We start from the raw sequence: 15656 nt of genomic DNA, 5'->3' as shown, positions 1-15656 counted from the left end.
TTGTCTTCACTCCATTGGAAGTAAGACAGTTTATACCAGCTGAGGCTCTGCCCTCTGTTTATTGAAGTTTGACTCCTAAATCTGCATGTAGATCCTAAATGTAGGCATCTAAATACATGGATATTCAGGCTAAACTTTATTTAGGTGCCTGAATATGGATTTAGGAGCCAAATTTCAGTCATCCAGGTTTGACATTTTGGCCATAATTTATTTCGGTTGGATAATACATTGAGGAGAAGTGTTAAAGAATTAAGAGGTGTGGCTATTCACCCTTCACTGGGAATTACGCAGTTAAATGACATATTTAACCATTAGTGTTGTGCTACCATATTTTTCATCAGTATGAAATGAAAATTGTTTTGGCCCTGATCCTGCAAACAGTATGTATTTGCTTAACTTTAAGCATCTGTAGAGTCCTATTGATTTCAGTGGAATTACTGATATGCTTAGATATAAACACATACATAAGTACATGATCAGGGTCTTAATGTGATGTTCAGTTCATGCCAGTTTCAGGGTAAATTCCTTTTTATGTGAACTTTGAGGCAAAGTCAGAATCAGCTTCTTCATTTTTTTAGTTTGGTAGTTTCAGCGTTGGTGCAGTATATCTACTCCGTAATATGTTCAGCCATTTGTAAGTAACTAAAATGGTGGTCAGGAGTTTCCAAGACATAATGATTATCATTTGATTGATTAACTTTTGGATTATATGGAATATTTTCTACTATGTTGAACTACTTGTACAGTGGAGATACATTATCTAGAAAGCATGAAAAGCCTTGGACTGGTATAAAATCTCTTTATATAATTGCACACAGTGAGATACTGTATTTGCCCTTATTGTTCATGAATGATGGGTAGCATCCAGATCTTGAGCTGAGAGGGGAAAAAAGGGGTGGTACTGTCCAAAGTTTCACCTACTTTGGATGCCAAAAGGAGATGTCATTCACAAGGGATTGTGCAGATGTTCAGAATTTGATCTTGCAGGTTCTCTTGGGCTCTCCAGGTGCGATTCCCTCTATGTGGGATAAAGGAACACATGATCTGGGATTGCGTTAAGGCATAGGCACAATAGACACATGCCTTGGACATTGGCTGCCAGAGGCACGTGGTGAAGTCACACTCTAAACTTCAATTTAAAAAAAGTATTTCCAGTCTTCCTAGGTTATGAAGAAAGGGCTGAAACATGTCATCTCAGTGTAACTGGTGCTGTGTTTTCTGTCTGAGCCTGAGGGAGCCTGGAGCAGAGGGAGGAGCAGCAACCATGGGACAAGGCCACCTGGCTCTTTAGTTCCTACCATAACTGCTGGTTCAGATGTAGGCTTGGGTCCCTTGTTGTGCTCAGCTCTTTCCCTCCAGACTTTTGGTTTCACAGATCAGAAGGGTGGAGCAAGATGTGGTGGGATCACCCAAGCACCATTTGTGGCACCAAATTGAAATGTTACTCACTGTAGACTATGGAAATCTTCATAATATGATTGTCCTTTCTTAAATGCTGTAATCAGGAGTGTAATAGTTAACAGTGTGGACACTTACGTCCTCATGATTGAGCTTCTGAGCTAAAACCCATTTGAGATGAATGGGGCAGTTCACATCTCCTGGAATTGTTGTTTCAGGCTTTCTACAAACTCAGATAGCCATCTCTGCAGCAGTTATTCTTGGTTCATATGTTTAAGGATTTCTTAACATCTGTAAGCACTGGAGACTTACTTTTTTGTTTTTAAATGAAAGTGTAGATTCTAAAGAACAAGATGGCAGCCTCAAAAAGTACGGAGACTTTGTGGTGTGACCTGGTCCAACTTGAGCACTGGTGACATCACTTACAAAGTCGGTTTCAAGCATATGCCTCTAATCCCATAAATTTGCAGTCATAATACAATATCCCTCTGTGTCTTGATTTATGTAAATGATTTATACCACTTTTTATGCTTCCGCGTTATGGGAAAGGTGTTAGGAAAGGATTTCTTACTACATTTCTCTCATTTTCTTCTGGAGGTGGTGCCGAAGCTCCATGTGCCGGTTCCTCATTTCTTGACAAGAATTCTACAGAAGCCGGTAAATTTTTTGTAGAGGTTCTTCCTCTAAAATTGGGTGGTATGATTTGAAAATAGCCACAACATTTTGTTTACAATGGTCCAGGGAAGATTTTTATGAAGTGTGCATGGGATTGCAGATCAGGAGGTTGATTTGGTGTTTTGAAAAAATAATTGAGGCACAGTTGTGTGTGCATGAATAGGCTGAATAGATCAAAAGGACTGGTGCATAATTTTATACAATCATGACTGAAGCATAAATGCATTTATACTTGTAGTCATGATTACATAAATGATACTGCTAATGGAAAAAATATGAAAGGAATGGAGAGACACTCCTGTGCACTGTGTGTCACATGTATTTGTATATCTCAATCTTAGGTCCCATTTTCTCTTTTTCGTAGCTTTTTTTGTATTGATGTATGTGAATATATAGATATTATATACACACACATAAGGTGATGGGGCTGCCATATTTTTCTACACAGTCTCTGCATTACGAGCATCTCCTATTGCACTGTAAATTGCTGTGGAATATCTTGATCGTGAAAGGCAATATGTAAGGTTGTGTAATCAGAATTAATCCCAAAACATCAACAAAGTATTTTATATCAAGTTTTTCCCTTCCAGTTACAGCCTGGAGTTTTGTGTGTTTTTCTTGTTTTATTTTCCCAACTGTCTGGAATATTGACATAATTTTTAGTTTCATAGACTGAGTCACTGGATGTTACTGAGACACACCTAACTACTTAATGTAAAATAGTGTTTTTTTTTCTTCAGATGGGATTAGATGACACCACTCCCTTTCTATTGTGAAACATCTCTAAAATTGATATTTAACAGTATTTAAGACATCTGATTATTGTTCTTACCTTTCTGCGCCGTAAGATTCATGCAACACTCTGCTTTTGTAACCAACAAGCAATTTTTCAAAGTATTCTAAGAACCATCACTCATTTAGACAGATGAAGTCTGCATAGGGCCTGATTCAGATCCCATTGAAGTCAATGAGAATATTTCATTTGAGCTACTGACTTCAGTGGGCTTTGGTTCAGACCCACATCACTTGCTGCTGTAGTCAAATTTTATAGAAGGACCTGTAGGTTGATATACTAAAGGGTTGTGTTTTGCTCTTTATTTTTATTACTTTCTGTGATCATTTCCTGCCTCTTTGTTATTTTGTTGCTCACTAACAATTACTATAGGGCCACAGTATTTAGCGATAAGAAATGTTCCTATGTTGTCATCTCTGCCACCCCCAGCTGAGGTCAGGATAACATTCCCCTCATAAAGGTCATATCTTGAATGATTTTTTCCCATGAGTTGAGCACTCTGTTCTACTGTAGATATGTACTGGGATTGCTAAATAGGGTGCAGTCTGCTGTATATTTAGTACTACCTAAGTTGCTTATATAATTTGTGGAAAAACATAACAGATTCTTGGAAAATGATAATATAGTGATGGCTGTTGAATTGCGGGTGGAACAGATCATTTGATTTCAAACCATGATGGGTGGCCTGCTCTCTGCATTGTTGAAAAGTTTAACCTGAGAAGACCAAAAAACTGGAATGTTTTACAGGTACAACTTGTTCTGGAATCTTATGACCATTTTATAGGTGGGCACATTGCTTGGGAACTTTTGTATCAGCAAGTCCTTATTAGTTTGTCCTCCTGTCTGAGACTGGCTGTGTTGCAGAATTAAATGGGGGGTGGTGGGGAGAATGCTGGGAAATGTGTGTGTGTTTTTGTAAATAAAGGGATGTGCATATTGTGGTTTAAAAAAATGAACAACTTCCTTTTAAGTTGTATGTAGATTAGTTTATATTTGAGGGATAAATTCTCTTTCTGACTCCAAGTTTAGATCTGTATTTATCTTTTAAATAGGTAATAATAAGATGACTAAGTATATTAATTTAAAAATCCTTTGTTGTGGTATAATATTTTCCAATCAAATAAAGTTAAATGAAAATCACGTTTTTGTAAAATTATAATTTTCATAGCACCTTTAAGTAGTATATGTAGGTGAAAGAATGTTTTAGTCACATAGGGTGGGATCCACTAAAGTATTTCAGTGCCTAAACCCCAGACATAGGCACCTAAATCCCAGTTTGGCTTCATTGCAATAGGCACCTAAATCCCAGTTTGGCTTCATTGCAATCCACAAAACACTTGCCATAGACTGTAGGCATCTTTGTTTCTGCTCCTGGGCATGTGTGCTGCTACCTCACTCTAGGCATCTGAATGCCTGTCTCCTGTCTAAGCCCCAGAGAAATTCACAAACCAGGAGAAAGAAGATAGGTGTGCAACTGCCTGCAGCCTCTTAGGGGTCTGGTTCAGTACATATGCTCAAAGGACACCTATTAGTTCAGGTTCCACTTGTAGTGGTACCCACCTTATAACTTTTAGCCCACTGATTAGAGCACTCACCTGGGATGTGGGAGACCCAGGTTCAATTCCCCCTTCTTTGCCAGAGGGGGACAAAGAATTTGAACAGGGGTCCCTTGCCTCTTAGGAGGGTGCTCTAACCACTGAGCTACGGGATATTCTGAGGTGGGGCTCCCTCAGCCTCTCTCCTTTTGAAGCTGTTCCAATGTGGATAAATAATGAAAGAGTGATTGGAACAGGGGGACTGGACATGGAGTCAGGCCTTAACCACTGGACTACAGAGTCATTCCTACTCTCTCTCTGGCCCCGTGAGACAGTCATTGGACCAGAGAGAGAGTGGGACAGCCCAGTGGTTAGGGCACCCTCCTGAGAGGTGGGAGACCTCTGTAAAAATTGTTTCTTCCTCTTTGGCAGAAAGGAGGGAATTGAATCTGGGTCTTCAACCTCCAAGGTGAGTGTTCCAACCACTGGGCTAAAAGTTATAGGATGGGCACTGCCATCACCTTGTGAGTTAGGTGCTTAACTCATTCCCACAAGAAACACTTTCCGTGTCTACTCCCTCTAACTACAGGAGGCAGGTACCCATTTTTTGGAGATAAATGCCACTCTGCAGCCTGGACATTGGCGCCTATCTCTGAGAGATGGGGTAGGGCTTAGCATACACCCCTCTGGTTGGAAACTCCCACTGGCTATTTTAGGCAGCTCCCTGCCTAGTGTGCTGGCTTTCGTGAATCATGTTTTTTTGGCACCTCTCTTTCCCCATTCATTGTGCAGGGAGCCGAGGTGTTTGACTTGGCTTTGTGGATCCCAGAATGGTTCCTGGATTTTCTAGGCGTGTAAAAGTTAGACACTGTGATGCTCAGCGCTACAACTCCTAAGCACCTTCGTCAATGCCACCCATAGATTTTGGGTGAAAATTTTGGTCAAATTATAGATATAGGTATGTAACCAAGAGCAGGAAAACATGCTTAAAGAAACAGACCATCCAATTAGAAATTTGTGTCAAAGGATTAATGGAATTACACAGATATAACTTACAGCAGAATCTGTTCCAATTACTAAAAATGTTTGTGTGGCATTCTGTTATCCTTTTGTGTCTTTGTGGTGTTTATACAGTGTATTAAAGATATTTTCCTCTTACTAGCACAACTTTCAGGTTAACAGCAGTCAGTTAAAACATTCTTGGGTGAATGAAAACATCTGCATAGAATTTTCAAGAGTTGGATATGAAAACAGTTGGAATTCACTTGTGTGTGTGGTTGGTTTTGTGGGGTTTTTTTTCAATGCACTATTCATGGATTTTACCACAGTCTGAATAATTCCCTCCTTTCTAGAAAAGAGTATAGAGGTGTTTAGAACTAAAGGTGAAGCGTTGGCAGTTAGAGGTCTAATCGGGACAGCATGCTGTTCAAAAAACGTTCCCAACACGGCTAGTTACTTAGAACATAGTTACATTATCATTCTGGTTACACAGTATAGATATGATAGGATTATACAGTCTCCATTGATTAAGGTGTGAAGGCTTAGTTTTTCCTCCAACATCTGTACTGCTTAGAGATCTGTGTAGAATAGTTTGCCAATATTTTTGCTATAGTGTTACATTGTAGTTTTGTTCTGTGTGTTGTAGAGTAAATTGACAAGTGAATTCTTTGGTGATAATGTTTCAAAGTCAAGGTGAGATAGAGAGCTAAATCCTGGCCTCAGAGTGTAAATCGATTGGCTTCAGTGGGACCAGGATTTGGCCTCTGATATAAGAAAGACACTGAAACTGCTAACTTCAGATTTGAGTTTGAGTTGAGAATATGCAGATACTATTCTATGTCTCTGAATACATTAAATAACATTATGTGGAACTTGGTATATTTTAAGTTGAACAGAGGTGCCTTTTAGAAATTGAATAAATTTAAAAGATGGCATACAGGTCCCAGATCATTAACACAATATAGGTTGAGACTCCAAATTAAAAATGCATCTATTTGTAAATGTTGACTCTGTTTCTCCTTCAAAAGTGGCTTGTAAGACTAATATCAAAAGCAGGATAGGGAGCTGCTGCCTTTATGTTGTGGTAGTTGCCTTCCATAGTAGCAGTGAAAACTCTGAAACCTTGGAACCTGAATGCAAGACTTTGCAGATAAATGGAGGAAGAACCCATTTAAAACAAATAGATTTATTTAAAAATACATCTTAGAACCAATTTATGCCTAGACTTGTTTATCTAATCTGCTAAAGATTGGGGAAGTCAGTTTTTTGTCTCTCTTTAAAAAGAGAAAAGAAATGCATTTCGGATTATCTTTAACCACTTGAGAGAGGTGCAAAAATCCTTTGCTTTAAACCATAACACTGTCATGTAAGCAATGAGCAGCTTCTGAAGTTTTTAAAGAGATTCCAGTCACTCTAGTGACATTCACTTAGTTGTTTGATTGTAAAATCATCTTATTAAGCATTGTGCAGCTACAGCAAAAATGTATGTTCAAAACTGGGAACTAGGTTACCCAAAGTTTAATATTGTCTGGCACAGGCCATGTTAAGGGACTTGATGCATGTAATGTGGAAGGCAAGTACAATATACATGTTGTTCTGAAGCACTTATTGGGTGGATGAAATTGGATTAGAATAGGCTCAAAAAATTAAATGGATCTGATATCAGCATCATCTAGTAAGGAGTGTGCATATTAGTAGTAAAGGGTGGGATGGAAATGGAGATTGATTTTAAGAAGACTCTTAAATTCATTTGAAGGGACTAAGGTTATTATCATGGTCAACTTTCTAATATGTGATAGACCAAACATGTGCAAGCATCATGAACACTTAGAAATGGATTATCTTCTTGACTGAAGGCAAGCAGTGTTGTGAAATTCTCACACAAATTTGCTATTTTTGCTGCTATTCAGCATTTAGTCAAGTTTAGAGCTGGGAGTGTGTTTACAATTTTGCGTCTCCAAGTTTTGCTTAAAGATATAGTGAAAACTTTGCACCCTATGTGAAAATCCTACTCTTGCATTTTTCACCCCAAGGTGATGATCTTCCTGAAGCTTACACATTTGTGTTGCCCTGACCTATCTTCTGTTGAAATTCCTGATGGACCTCTGATGTCTTCTGTCATCCATTGATCAGGCCAATTTCATGGCAGTGTGTAGTCCACATGCACTAACAAACCAGTGAACTGGAGCAGTTTTTTTTAACCATGACAGTTCATCTTTGCACTTAAAAAAATACTGTGAAAATGGTGGGGAAAAAAGTCCAGAAATGTTGTGTTCACGAAGCTGACCTAAACATGAATTGACCTTTTTGACATTTAAAATGTACATGTTCATATTATTTTTTAGAAACAGTTCATGACAAACACTAGCCCTGTCCTGCAAAGACTTGCACACAAGCTTACCTTTACATACTTTGAGTTGTCCTATTGACTTGATTGCAACTACTCAGAGTATAAGGTAAGCACACGTGTAAACCTTTGTAAGATGAGTGCTCTAATGTTGGTTTTTCAGTGAATGAGAATCTCATCCGGGTGGATTAATTTAAATCAAAATGATTGAAATCAGCAACCAGGAAAGCTTGATTTTAATCACTGATTTTAATCTTGTTTTGCATTTGTGCTTTTTAGTTATGTTCCTATAGAAAAAGGTTGATTCTCATTGGTTGGGAATCATTAAAACATGTTCATTTGCAACTAAATCTAATCTTTACACTAAGTTTGGAATGTCTTTTTTTGGTAATTAGGAGGATATACTATATCTTTACACATTTATTTAAGCAGTTATATAGTTTAATTTATACTTATTCAGATTCTTAATGTTTGTACGTACTTTAGAAAATGCTGAATAATGCATTTCTTATTTACTAGATGATTAATGTTTTACTTGTGATTTGTGTCAAGCTCTGTTTGGATGGTAATTAAAATGCCTAAGACAATTTTTATCAGTTACATAAAACTACCTTTTAGTGCTAGATGGATAAGTTAACAAAACATGCTTTGCATTTAAAACTAAAGGATTAATTAAACAAAGGAAGTATTAGCTGTAGTTAGTGAACTGTCCTGCCAGTTTTTTTGTTTGCCATGTCTTTTAAGATTTTAGAACTAGTAGATCTTGTTCTCACACCTAGTTTTTATTCATAGATTAGGAAAGGAAAACAAGCTTTCCTGCCTTTTTAGTTCCCTGTCAGTTTCTAAACTTTGAATGAATTAGTGTTGGACTGAACGCGGTAAATAAACTAAAATGAAGAAAATATTCTCTTTACATCTGCAAAAGAGGATACTACTGTCAAAAGCTGGTTTGGCACTTCAGCAAATTCTAGTGCTTAGTAGTAACTTCCATCAGTTCAGTGGTTTTACTTTCTTTAAAACTTGGCAACAAATGTGCTGCTTAATTTTTTATAAAATTAATTTAAGTGATTTTAATATATAATAGTAAGTTTAGACCTTAACATACTGTTTTATTTTTAAATTATAACAACCTATTTAAATTTAAAAAGTCAACCTTAAATTAAAAAATATATATCATTAATTTTTATCTGCCCTAAACATCCCATTCAGAGTTTCTAGTTAATTATCTTTCTAAAGTGCAATTTATCTAAGAAAAGTCATTTTGGTTTTGTGCTCTTGATCTTACCTAGTTTCTAAACTATCATCTCTGACACACACAAGTCTAATGACATGCCTGTCATACTAGCTGTTAGGAACTCAACTGTCATTCAATCCATGATCCTCCTTTTGGTCTAACCACTGAGCTACATGAGATCTTTATAGAATCAGAGAAATGTAGGACTGGAAGAGACCTCAACAGGTCATATAGTCCAGTCCCCTGCACTCAAGGCTGGACTCAAGGCAGGAATGTCTACTCCTGACAATAATTTGGTTGAATTCAGGTATATTAACATGACTCCTCTTGTTTATTTGTTCCCGTCAGCTTGTACCTCCTTTTAAACCTCAAGTGACATCTGAGACAGACACCAGATATTTTGATGAAGAATTTACAGCTCAGACAATTACAATTACTCCACCTGAAAAATGTAAGTAAGCCTGAAAAGCACTGTATAACTACAGTTGAGAAGATAGATTATCAATATGTACATATACTACAAAAACTGATATGAAATAGGTTACTCGTTCTAATGGGGAAAGTGTTCTCACCCCTTTTAGTGGAACTTAATGTGGAACCATCTAAGAGTAGTTCTGTATGGCACAAGACTCCTTACAGTAAGCGTAGTAAGGTTACATATTTTTAGCCCATGAGATTTCTGAACAACCTCACAATTCCATAGATTATTTAATGAAGCAAATGCCAATTTCTAAGCATCGTTTGTTTGCTAATAAAGGCCCCAAATCATCAAAGTACTTAAGCACATGCTAGATTTCAAGCATATATATGTATACTCCCATTGACTCCAATGAAACAATTCACATGTTTAAAGATGGTAGGCACATACTTAAATACCTTTCTGAAGCAAGGCCAGAAAAGAGCACATGTTGCCACAGAGAACAGATATCTCCTATCTAGACAGCCTGATTTATTTGTTTTAGATTAAATTCACTCCAGTGCAGAGGCCTCATGCCAGGCTCCATGCACAAGAACCCTTAATGCCATTATTAATTTAATTTAAGTGGTGCATTGCACCTTGTGCAGGCCGCCTGCACTTGGGCGAGTTTCACTCTTCATACACATTGCATTTATCCTGTTTATCTACACATCTATAAATCTATATCTGATCATTCTAACTTGTATTTAATAATAATAATAATAAAAAGTTATCACATGGGAAACAATATTCCAAACCCCAGTGGTCAATATTTTAGATAGATTTCCTGTCTAAAAAGGTATTGGTTTTTATTACCTTTTGCGTAACAAAAAAGTATGTATATAATTATAGCATATGAAGGCAGCACACACTATACTTAAGGCTGAGTTCCTTTAGTTTGCCCCCCTGTTTTGGTGGCTTATAACTTTCTCAAACACATTCCTTTTTGACTCAGATTTTCTGGGCGTGGTGTGCCAGTCTAGAAGTGGGGGTTTTTAGAAGCTGTTTGAGTTCTGCATATTTTTTTAAAATAAAATAACCCCCCATCTTCTCCATGTATTTGAATGAGAATTTTTGTATATGCATAACTTTAAAAAACTGATAATATTTTAAATTTAGTTCAGTTTAGAGAAAATGGGCTGAGTATTTTGAAGCTATGAACTTTACACTTCAGGAGAAATGGACTATATTTTGTCAGGGTAAAGCAGGTGTGGTAAAGAAAGTTTGGGCATTATGAAGTGCTTCAGCTTTGAATTTAATTCTGGGCTGATCATCAATTTCATGAATGTTTTAAGTTAAATGGCCTAGAGTTTGAGACAGTTCCAAGTTTAAGATTATCCCAGTTTGAAGACTGTACATAGTTTGAGAGAGCCCTGCATTTTAAACTGCTTTAGCTTTCACTCAGATGAAATCAATTGAATTTTTTAAATTTTTTTAAAAAATTGAAATTCAGCTGCACAGAGCACAGGTCAGGAGTGTGGTTAGGTGACTAAAAGCTTACTGGTACTTTGCCAGTTCTCCTGCACGATGTTAGAGGAGTCTAGAGACTGCTAGCATTTTTGCTGAATTGCGGTAGCCCTACTGGCCCAAAAAGCAGCTCAGGTTCAGCATGTAACTCAAGTGTCTGAACCAACCACCCTTTTGTATGGTCTCACTTCCTTTTCTCTGCTATATTGTCAACAGAGCTGGAGGGTATGATGTAAGCATTCCTACATTACATCTGGGCCATGAGAAGAACAAGGAACAATGGTCTCAAATTTCAGTGGGGGAGGTTTAGGTTGGATATTAGGAAACACTATTTCACTACGATGGTGGTGAAGCACTGGAATGGGTTACCTAGGGAGGTGGTGGAATCTCCATCCTTAGAGGTTTTTAAGGCCTGGCTTGACAAAGCCCTGGCTGGGATGATTTAGTTGGTCCTGCTTTGAGCAGGGGGTTGGACTAGATGACCTCCTGAGGTCTCTTCCAATCCTAATTTTCTATGATTCTAAGATGGTCCTTATTTGGAGTTTTGAAAGTGTTTATATACCAATGCTAGAAGTCTAAATAACAAGATGGGTGAACTAGTGTGCTTCGTTTTAAATGAGGATATTGATATAATAGGCATCACAGAAACTTGGTGGAATGAGGATAATCACTAGGATGGGCGAAGAGGGATAGCTCAGTGGTTTGAGCATTGGCCTGCTAAACCCAGGGTTGTGAGTTCAATCCTTGAGGGGGCCATTTAGGGAACTGGGGTAAAAATCCATCTGAGGATTGGACTAGATGACCTCCTGAGGTCCCTTCCAACCCTGATAGTCTATGATTTTATGACACAGTAATACCAGGGTACAAAATATATTGGAAAGACAGAATAGACCATGCTGATGGGAGTAGCACTATATGTGAAGGAAAGTGTAGAATCAAATGAAGTAAAAATTTTAAGTGAACCAAAAGGTACTACAGAATATCTATGGATAGTAATTCCATGCTCTAATCATAAGAATATAGCAGTAAGGATATACTATCAACCACCTGACCAGGATGGTGATTGTGACTGTGACTGTGAAATGCTCAGGGAAATTAGCGAGGCTATTAAAATAAAAATCAGATTTATTATTTTAAATACATCCTATAACTTAAGTTAAGTATGGTGATATAAAAAAAGTATATAGTGTGCTAGTTTAAACTTAAATATAAAAGGAGAGTATATTTGAAAGCATAAGCACAATGGGGCAGAATTAAGTATTCATTATTACCTCCACATTTATTCACTTCTGAGTACTTGATTACTCAAAGTTGCATTAATTATAGATTCTTTGCCTGAAATATATGAAGACATAAGTATGTCAATTGAGGAGAACAATTTAAATTGGAGTCTCTGAAGATAAATTATATACATAAAAAAACCTAAGAATTTAGTGTGCATTCCAGGAAATGTTGTAAAGCTAAATGTAACTATTTTCCAATTAAAAAAAAAAATACTATGTGAAACTTACATGAAGTGGTCACTCTTTTTTAAATATTTTTTCCATTTTGAGATTATTACATGCTCTCACAGCAGTCTCCTTTTTAACTATAGCAAATCTTTCAAAATAGAAGAAACTTTAAATTTGATCACTGTAAAAATATAGTTCCCCAATCAATTTGAGAAATAGTTTGCTCCCTAAGCCAATAGAGCAGTTTTCTCCTTAAGACAGCAGAGAGTTTTCTTCCCCATCTTTCCATCGCCCATATTGACCGGTCTGTAACTGGCACATGTTGGCTGTTGTAGACAGTTGCAAAGGTGCTTGGAATTATCAGGTGCTATTCTGAAGTAATACATACATATATAAAAGAAATAAACTATAAATATATACTTACATAAGAAAAGTCCCCCTCAAAACCACTGCCATTTCTACTGTGTGTGCACAAGCCTATGTAAACTGCATAATTTTTATCTGTTATTACTTAAATTAGACCCATTTTATACAACAGTCATTGAAATAACGTTATTTAACAGACACTTAGAAAATAAAATAATTTTGTGGTGAATAAATTAAAACATGATGCTTTTCCCCTCCCACAGATGATGAAGATGGTATGGACTGCATGGACAATGAGAGGCGACCACATTTCCCCCAGTTTTCCTACTCTGCAAGTGGACGAGAATAATTTTTTTTATTTTTTTTTTGTTCTGCTCCACTGTCATCTTAGGTTTATCACTGAAAACGATTCCTGAACATCACCACCAGTACTAGCCATGAAGATTGCAGGGCACTTTCAGAGGTCATTCAAAATTGAAAAGTTCCCTCCCTCTCCAACAGGCCTTTTTGTTTTTTGCATGAAATTTTGTATCAGTTTGAGGTCTCCTCCCATTGCTGCTCCCACTGTCTCAGTATAATAGCAACGTCAAGAAGTAATTTTGAAATCTTTTGAAGTCAGACGACTTACATCCTCCATTGTATACAGTGGGGGCTAAAAGAAACATGTTGGTTCCTAATGCATTTTCTCATTTCTTCTAGAAGACAAATCAGAATTGTAATTAGTCTAAAAAGACGAGTTTATAATGTTTTCTTGCAGCTGTTTGTGCTGGTCAGAACAAAGAAAGATAGGGGGTGGTGATGTAAATATGCAAGGTTTTTGTTAGGCATATCATTACTTGAAGCAGGTCTATGTCATTAACATCTGGCTGGAATGCGTTTGGGAAACATTTGAGAGAAGAACTTGTAACTGTTCATATATATAAATATATATATATATTATTTTTTAATTACTGTTGGATGCTACAGAAGAAGCAGAAGGGCTGGGCTCACCCAGCCTGCCACTTAGACTTCCAGATTCATGTGCAATCATGGAGAATTGAACATTCTACATGCAAGAAACGAAGGCATAAAAGCAGCATTTGAAGTTGTTTAAAGGTCTTATAATTTGCACCAGATAACATCTTTCTCATGCTTTTCTCTGTCTTTCTTGATATACATCACCTCAGATGGCTGAAGAATGTAGACAGGCATAATGGTATTGCTTTTCACCAAAATTTGTGCACCAAGGTAAACAGGTGTTTGCCATATTTGTTTTTATTTTGAGTTTGTGAATTAGCTTTTCTCCAGGTGTTTAACTCTGAATATATATATTTTTTGTTATACCGCGGTAGTATTTATTTTTAGTGATAAGGATTGTATGTGTCATATTTGCAAATGCTGCTACATCTTAGAACAGGCTTATAGCAGTTTATTTTGTAATATATGGAAGGACTGTACAAGCTGAAGAGAATAACGCACTTTTTCTCCCATGTGGAAATTTTAACAAGGCTCTGAAATTGTACATATTACTTAGAATTGGGCTTTTGTGGATGAAATACTGTCATATAATTCTTCGGTGCTGTAGATGAGGACATTCCAACTCTATGTGCCAAGAGGTCAAAAATGCTATGTCTGTGCTCCACTAAAGTAATATAAAATCCTGGCAGCACAACAGAAATTTTTGGTTTTATATGGAGAAAATACAAACAATTGAGACCACAATGATTGCAAGAAAAGCACTTTATTATAATTCTGTAAACAGTAGATTGATGGGAACATTTGCCCTGAACCAAGTAGGTAATGAAACCCAGCATGTGCAGTATGAGTATGATAACTGACTGACTGAATTTAAACCATCATGGTAAACACCACACTGAAAGGAAAATGACTTTTCATTTCTGAAGATCTGTATTTAGCAGGATGTGTACAAACCTTAGCTTCGGTCTTCATAAAGGATCATTTTAATAATAAACCTTTTGGTGCTAGGAGTTGGGATATTCCAAAGTTGCCAGGAAGTGCAGTAAGGGTGAGTATGTGCCCTTGCTAATGACATCAGAAAACCCTGGGATTATTATTGAAGTACCTTGTTAGCTCCCATGTAGAATGTGATATCACAAAGTATTATTGATAGAATTGTATCACTTGGTAAACGACTTTTGAAAGAAGAAATGTTCATATGCAGATGCCTTATCCTCTTGCTGTTTAAAGTTTAGATATCTTAGCATGAAGATCACTGCTGGCAGTGGATGTGCTGAGGTGGTCAAGGGGTAGATGGGCATTTTAGCAAGGCAGCTAAGACAGACTCATTCAGATAATTTTTCATGTTTCTACCTAAGCAAAGTTTTACCTTTAATAATCAACAGATAAGAGGTGTATCTTTTTGTGTATGCACTAACCCAGGGGTAGGCAACCTATGGCACAAGTGCCAAAGGCGGCACACGAGCTGATTTTCAGTGGCACTCTCACTGCCTGGGTCCTGGCCACCGGTCTGGGGAGCTCAGCATTTTAATTTAATTTTAAATGAAGCTTCTTAAACATTTTAAAAACCTTATTTACTTTACATACAACAATAGTTTAGTTATATATTACAGACTTCTAGAAAGAGCCCTTCTAAAAACATTAAAAATGTATTACCGGCATGCAAAACCTTAAATCAGAGTGAATAAATGAAGACTCGGCATAGTACTGCTGAAAGGTTGCCGACCCCTGCACTAACCACATATGATCTCATCCTATCACCTTGTAACACTACTCATCTTTAGAGAATGGCACTTCAGAGGGAAAGGTGCACAATTAATACATCATCACATTCTGCACCTTTTTCTAAAAATTTTGACACTGAAATAGTGATGATTTAAATGAACTAATTAGTAAATAGAACATTGAATAGTTCTCTAGAAATGCCTCATAGATGCAAACAAACTGTGTTGCTTAAATATCTCCAATATATGCCTC

The 15656-nt window shown here is 37.0% G+C and overlaps 1 protein-coding gene across 2 annotated transcripts in view; it reads left to right on the top strand.

The window, feature by feature from the left end:
• Positions 1 to 15207, top strand: part of AKT3 (AKT serine/threonine kinase 3) — a 265481-nt gene extending 250274 nt beyond the window's left edge. The window contains exons 12-14 of one of the 2 annotated variants that reach the window (XM_045008483.1): positions 1996 to 2055; positions 9330 to 9432; positions 12986 to 15207. In XM_045008483.1, coding sequence (XP_044864418.1) covers positions 1996 to 2055; positions 9330 to 9432; positions 12986 to 13071 — 249 coding nt within the window. In that variant the 3' untranslated portion in view covers positions 13072 to 15207. The remainder of the gene's footprint in view (positions 1 to 1995; positions 2056 to 9329; positions 9433 to 12985) is intronic. The other variant, XM_045008484.1, reaches the window with a different exon arrangement.
• Positions 15208 to 15656: the final 449 nt, after the last annotated feature.

The sequence above is a fragment of the Mauremys mutica genome, chromosome 3 (genome assembly GCF_020497125.1).
Source record: "Mauremys mutica isolate MM-2020 ecotype Southern chromosome 3, ASM2049712v1, whole genome shotgun sequence".
Classification (NCBI taxonomy): Eukaryota; Metazoa; Chordata; order Testudines; family Geoemydidae; genus Mauremys; species Mauremys mutica.
This window is presented reverse-complemented; position numbering and strand designations above follow the sequence as displayed.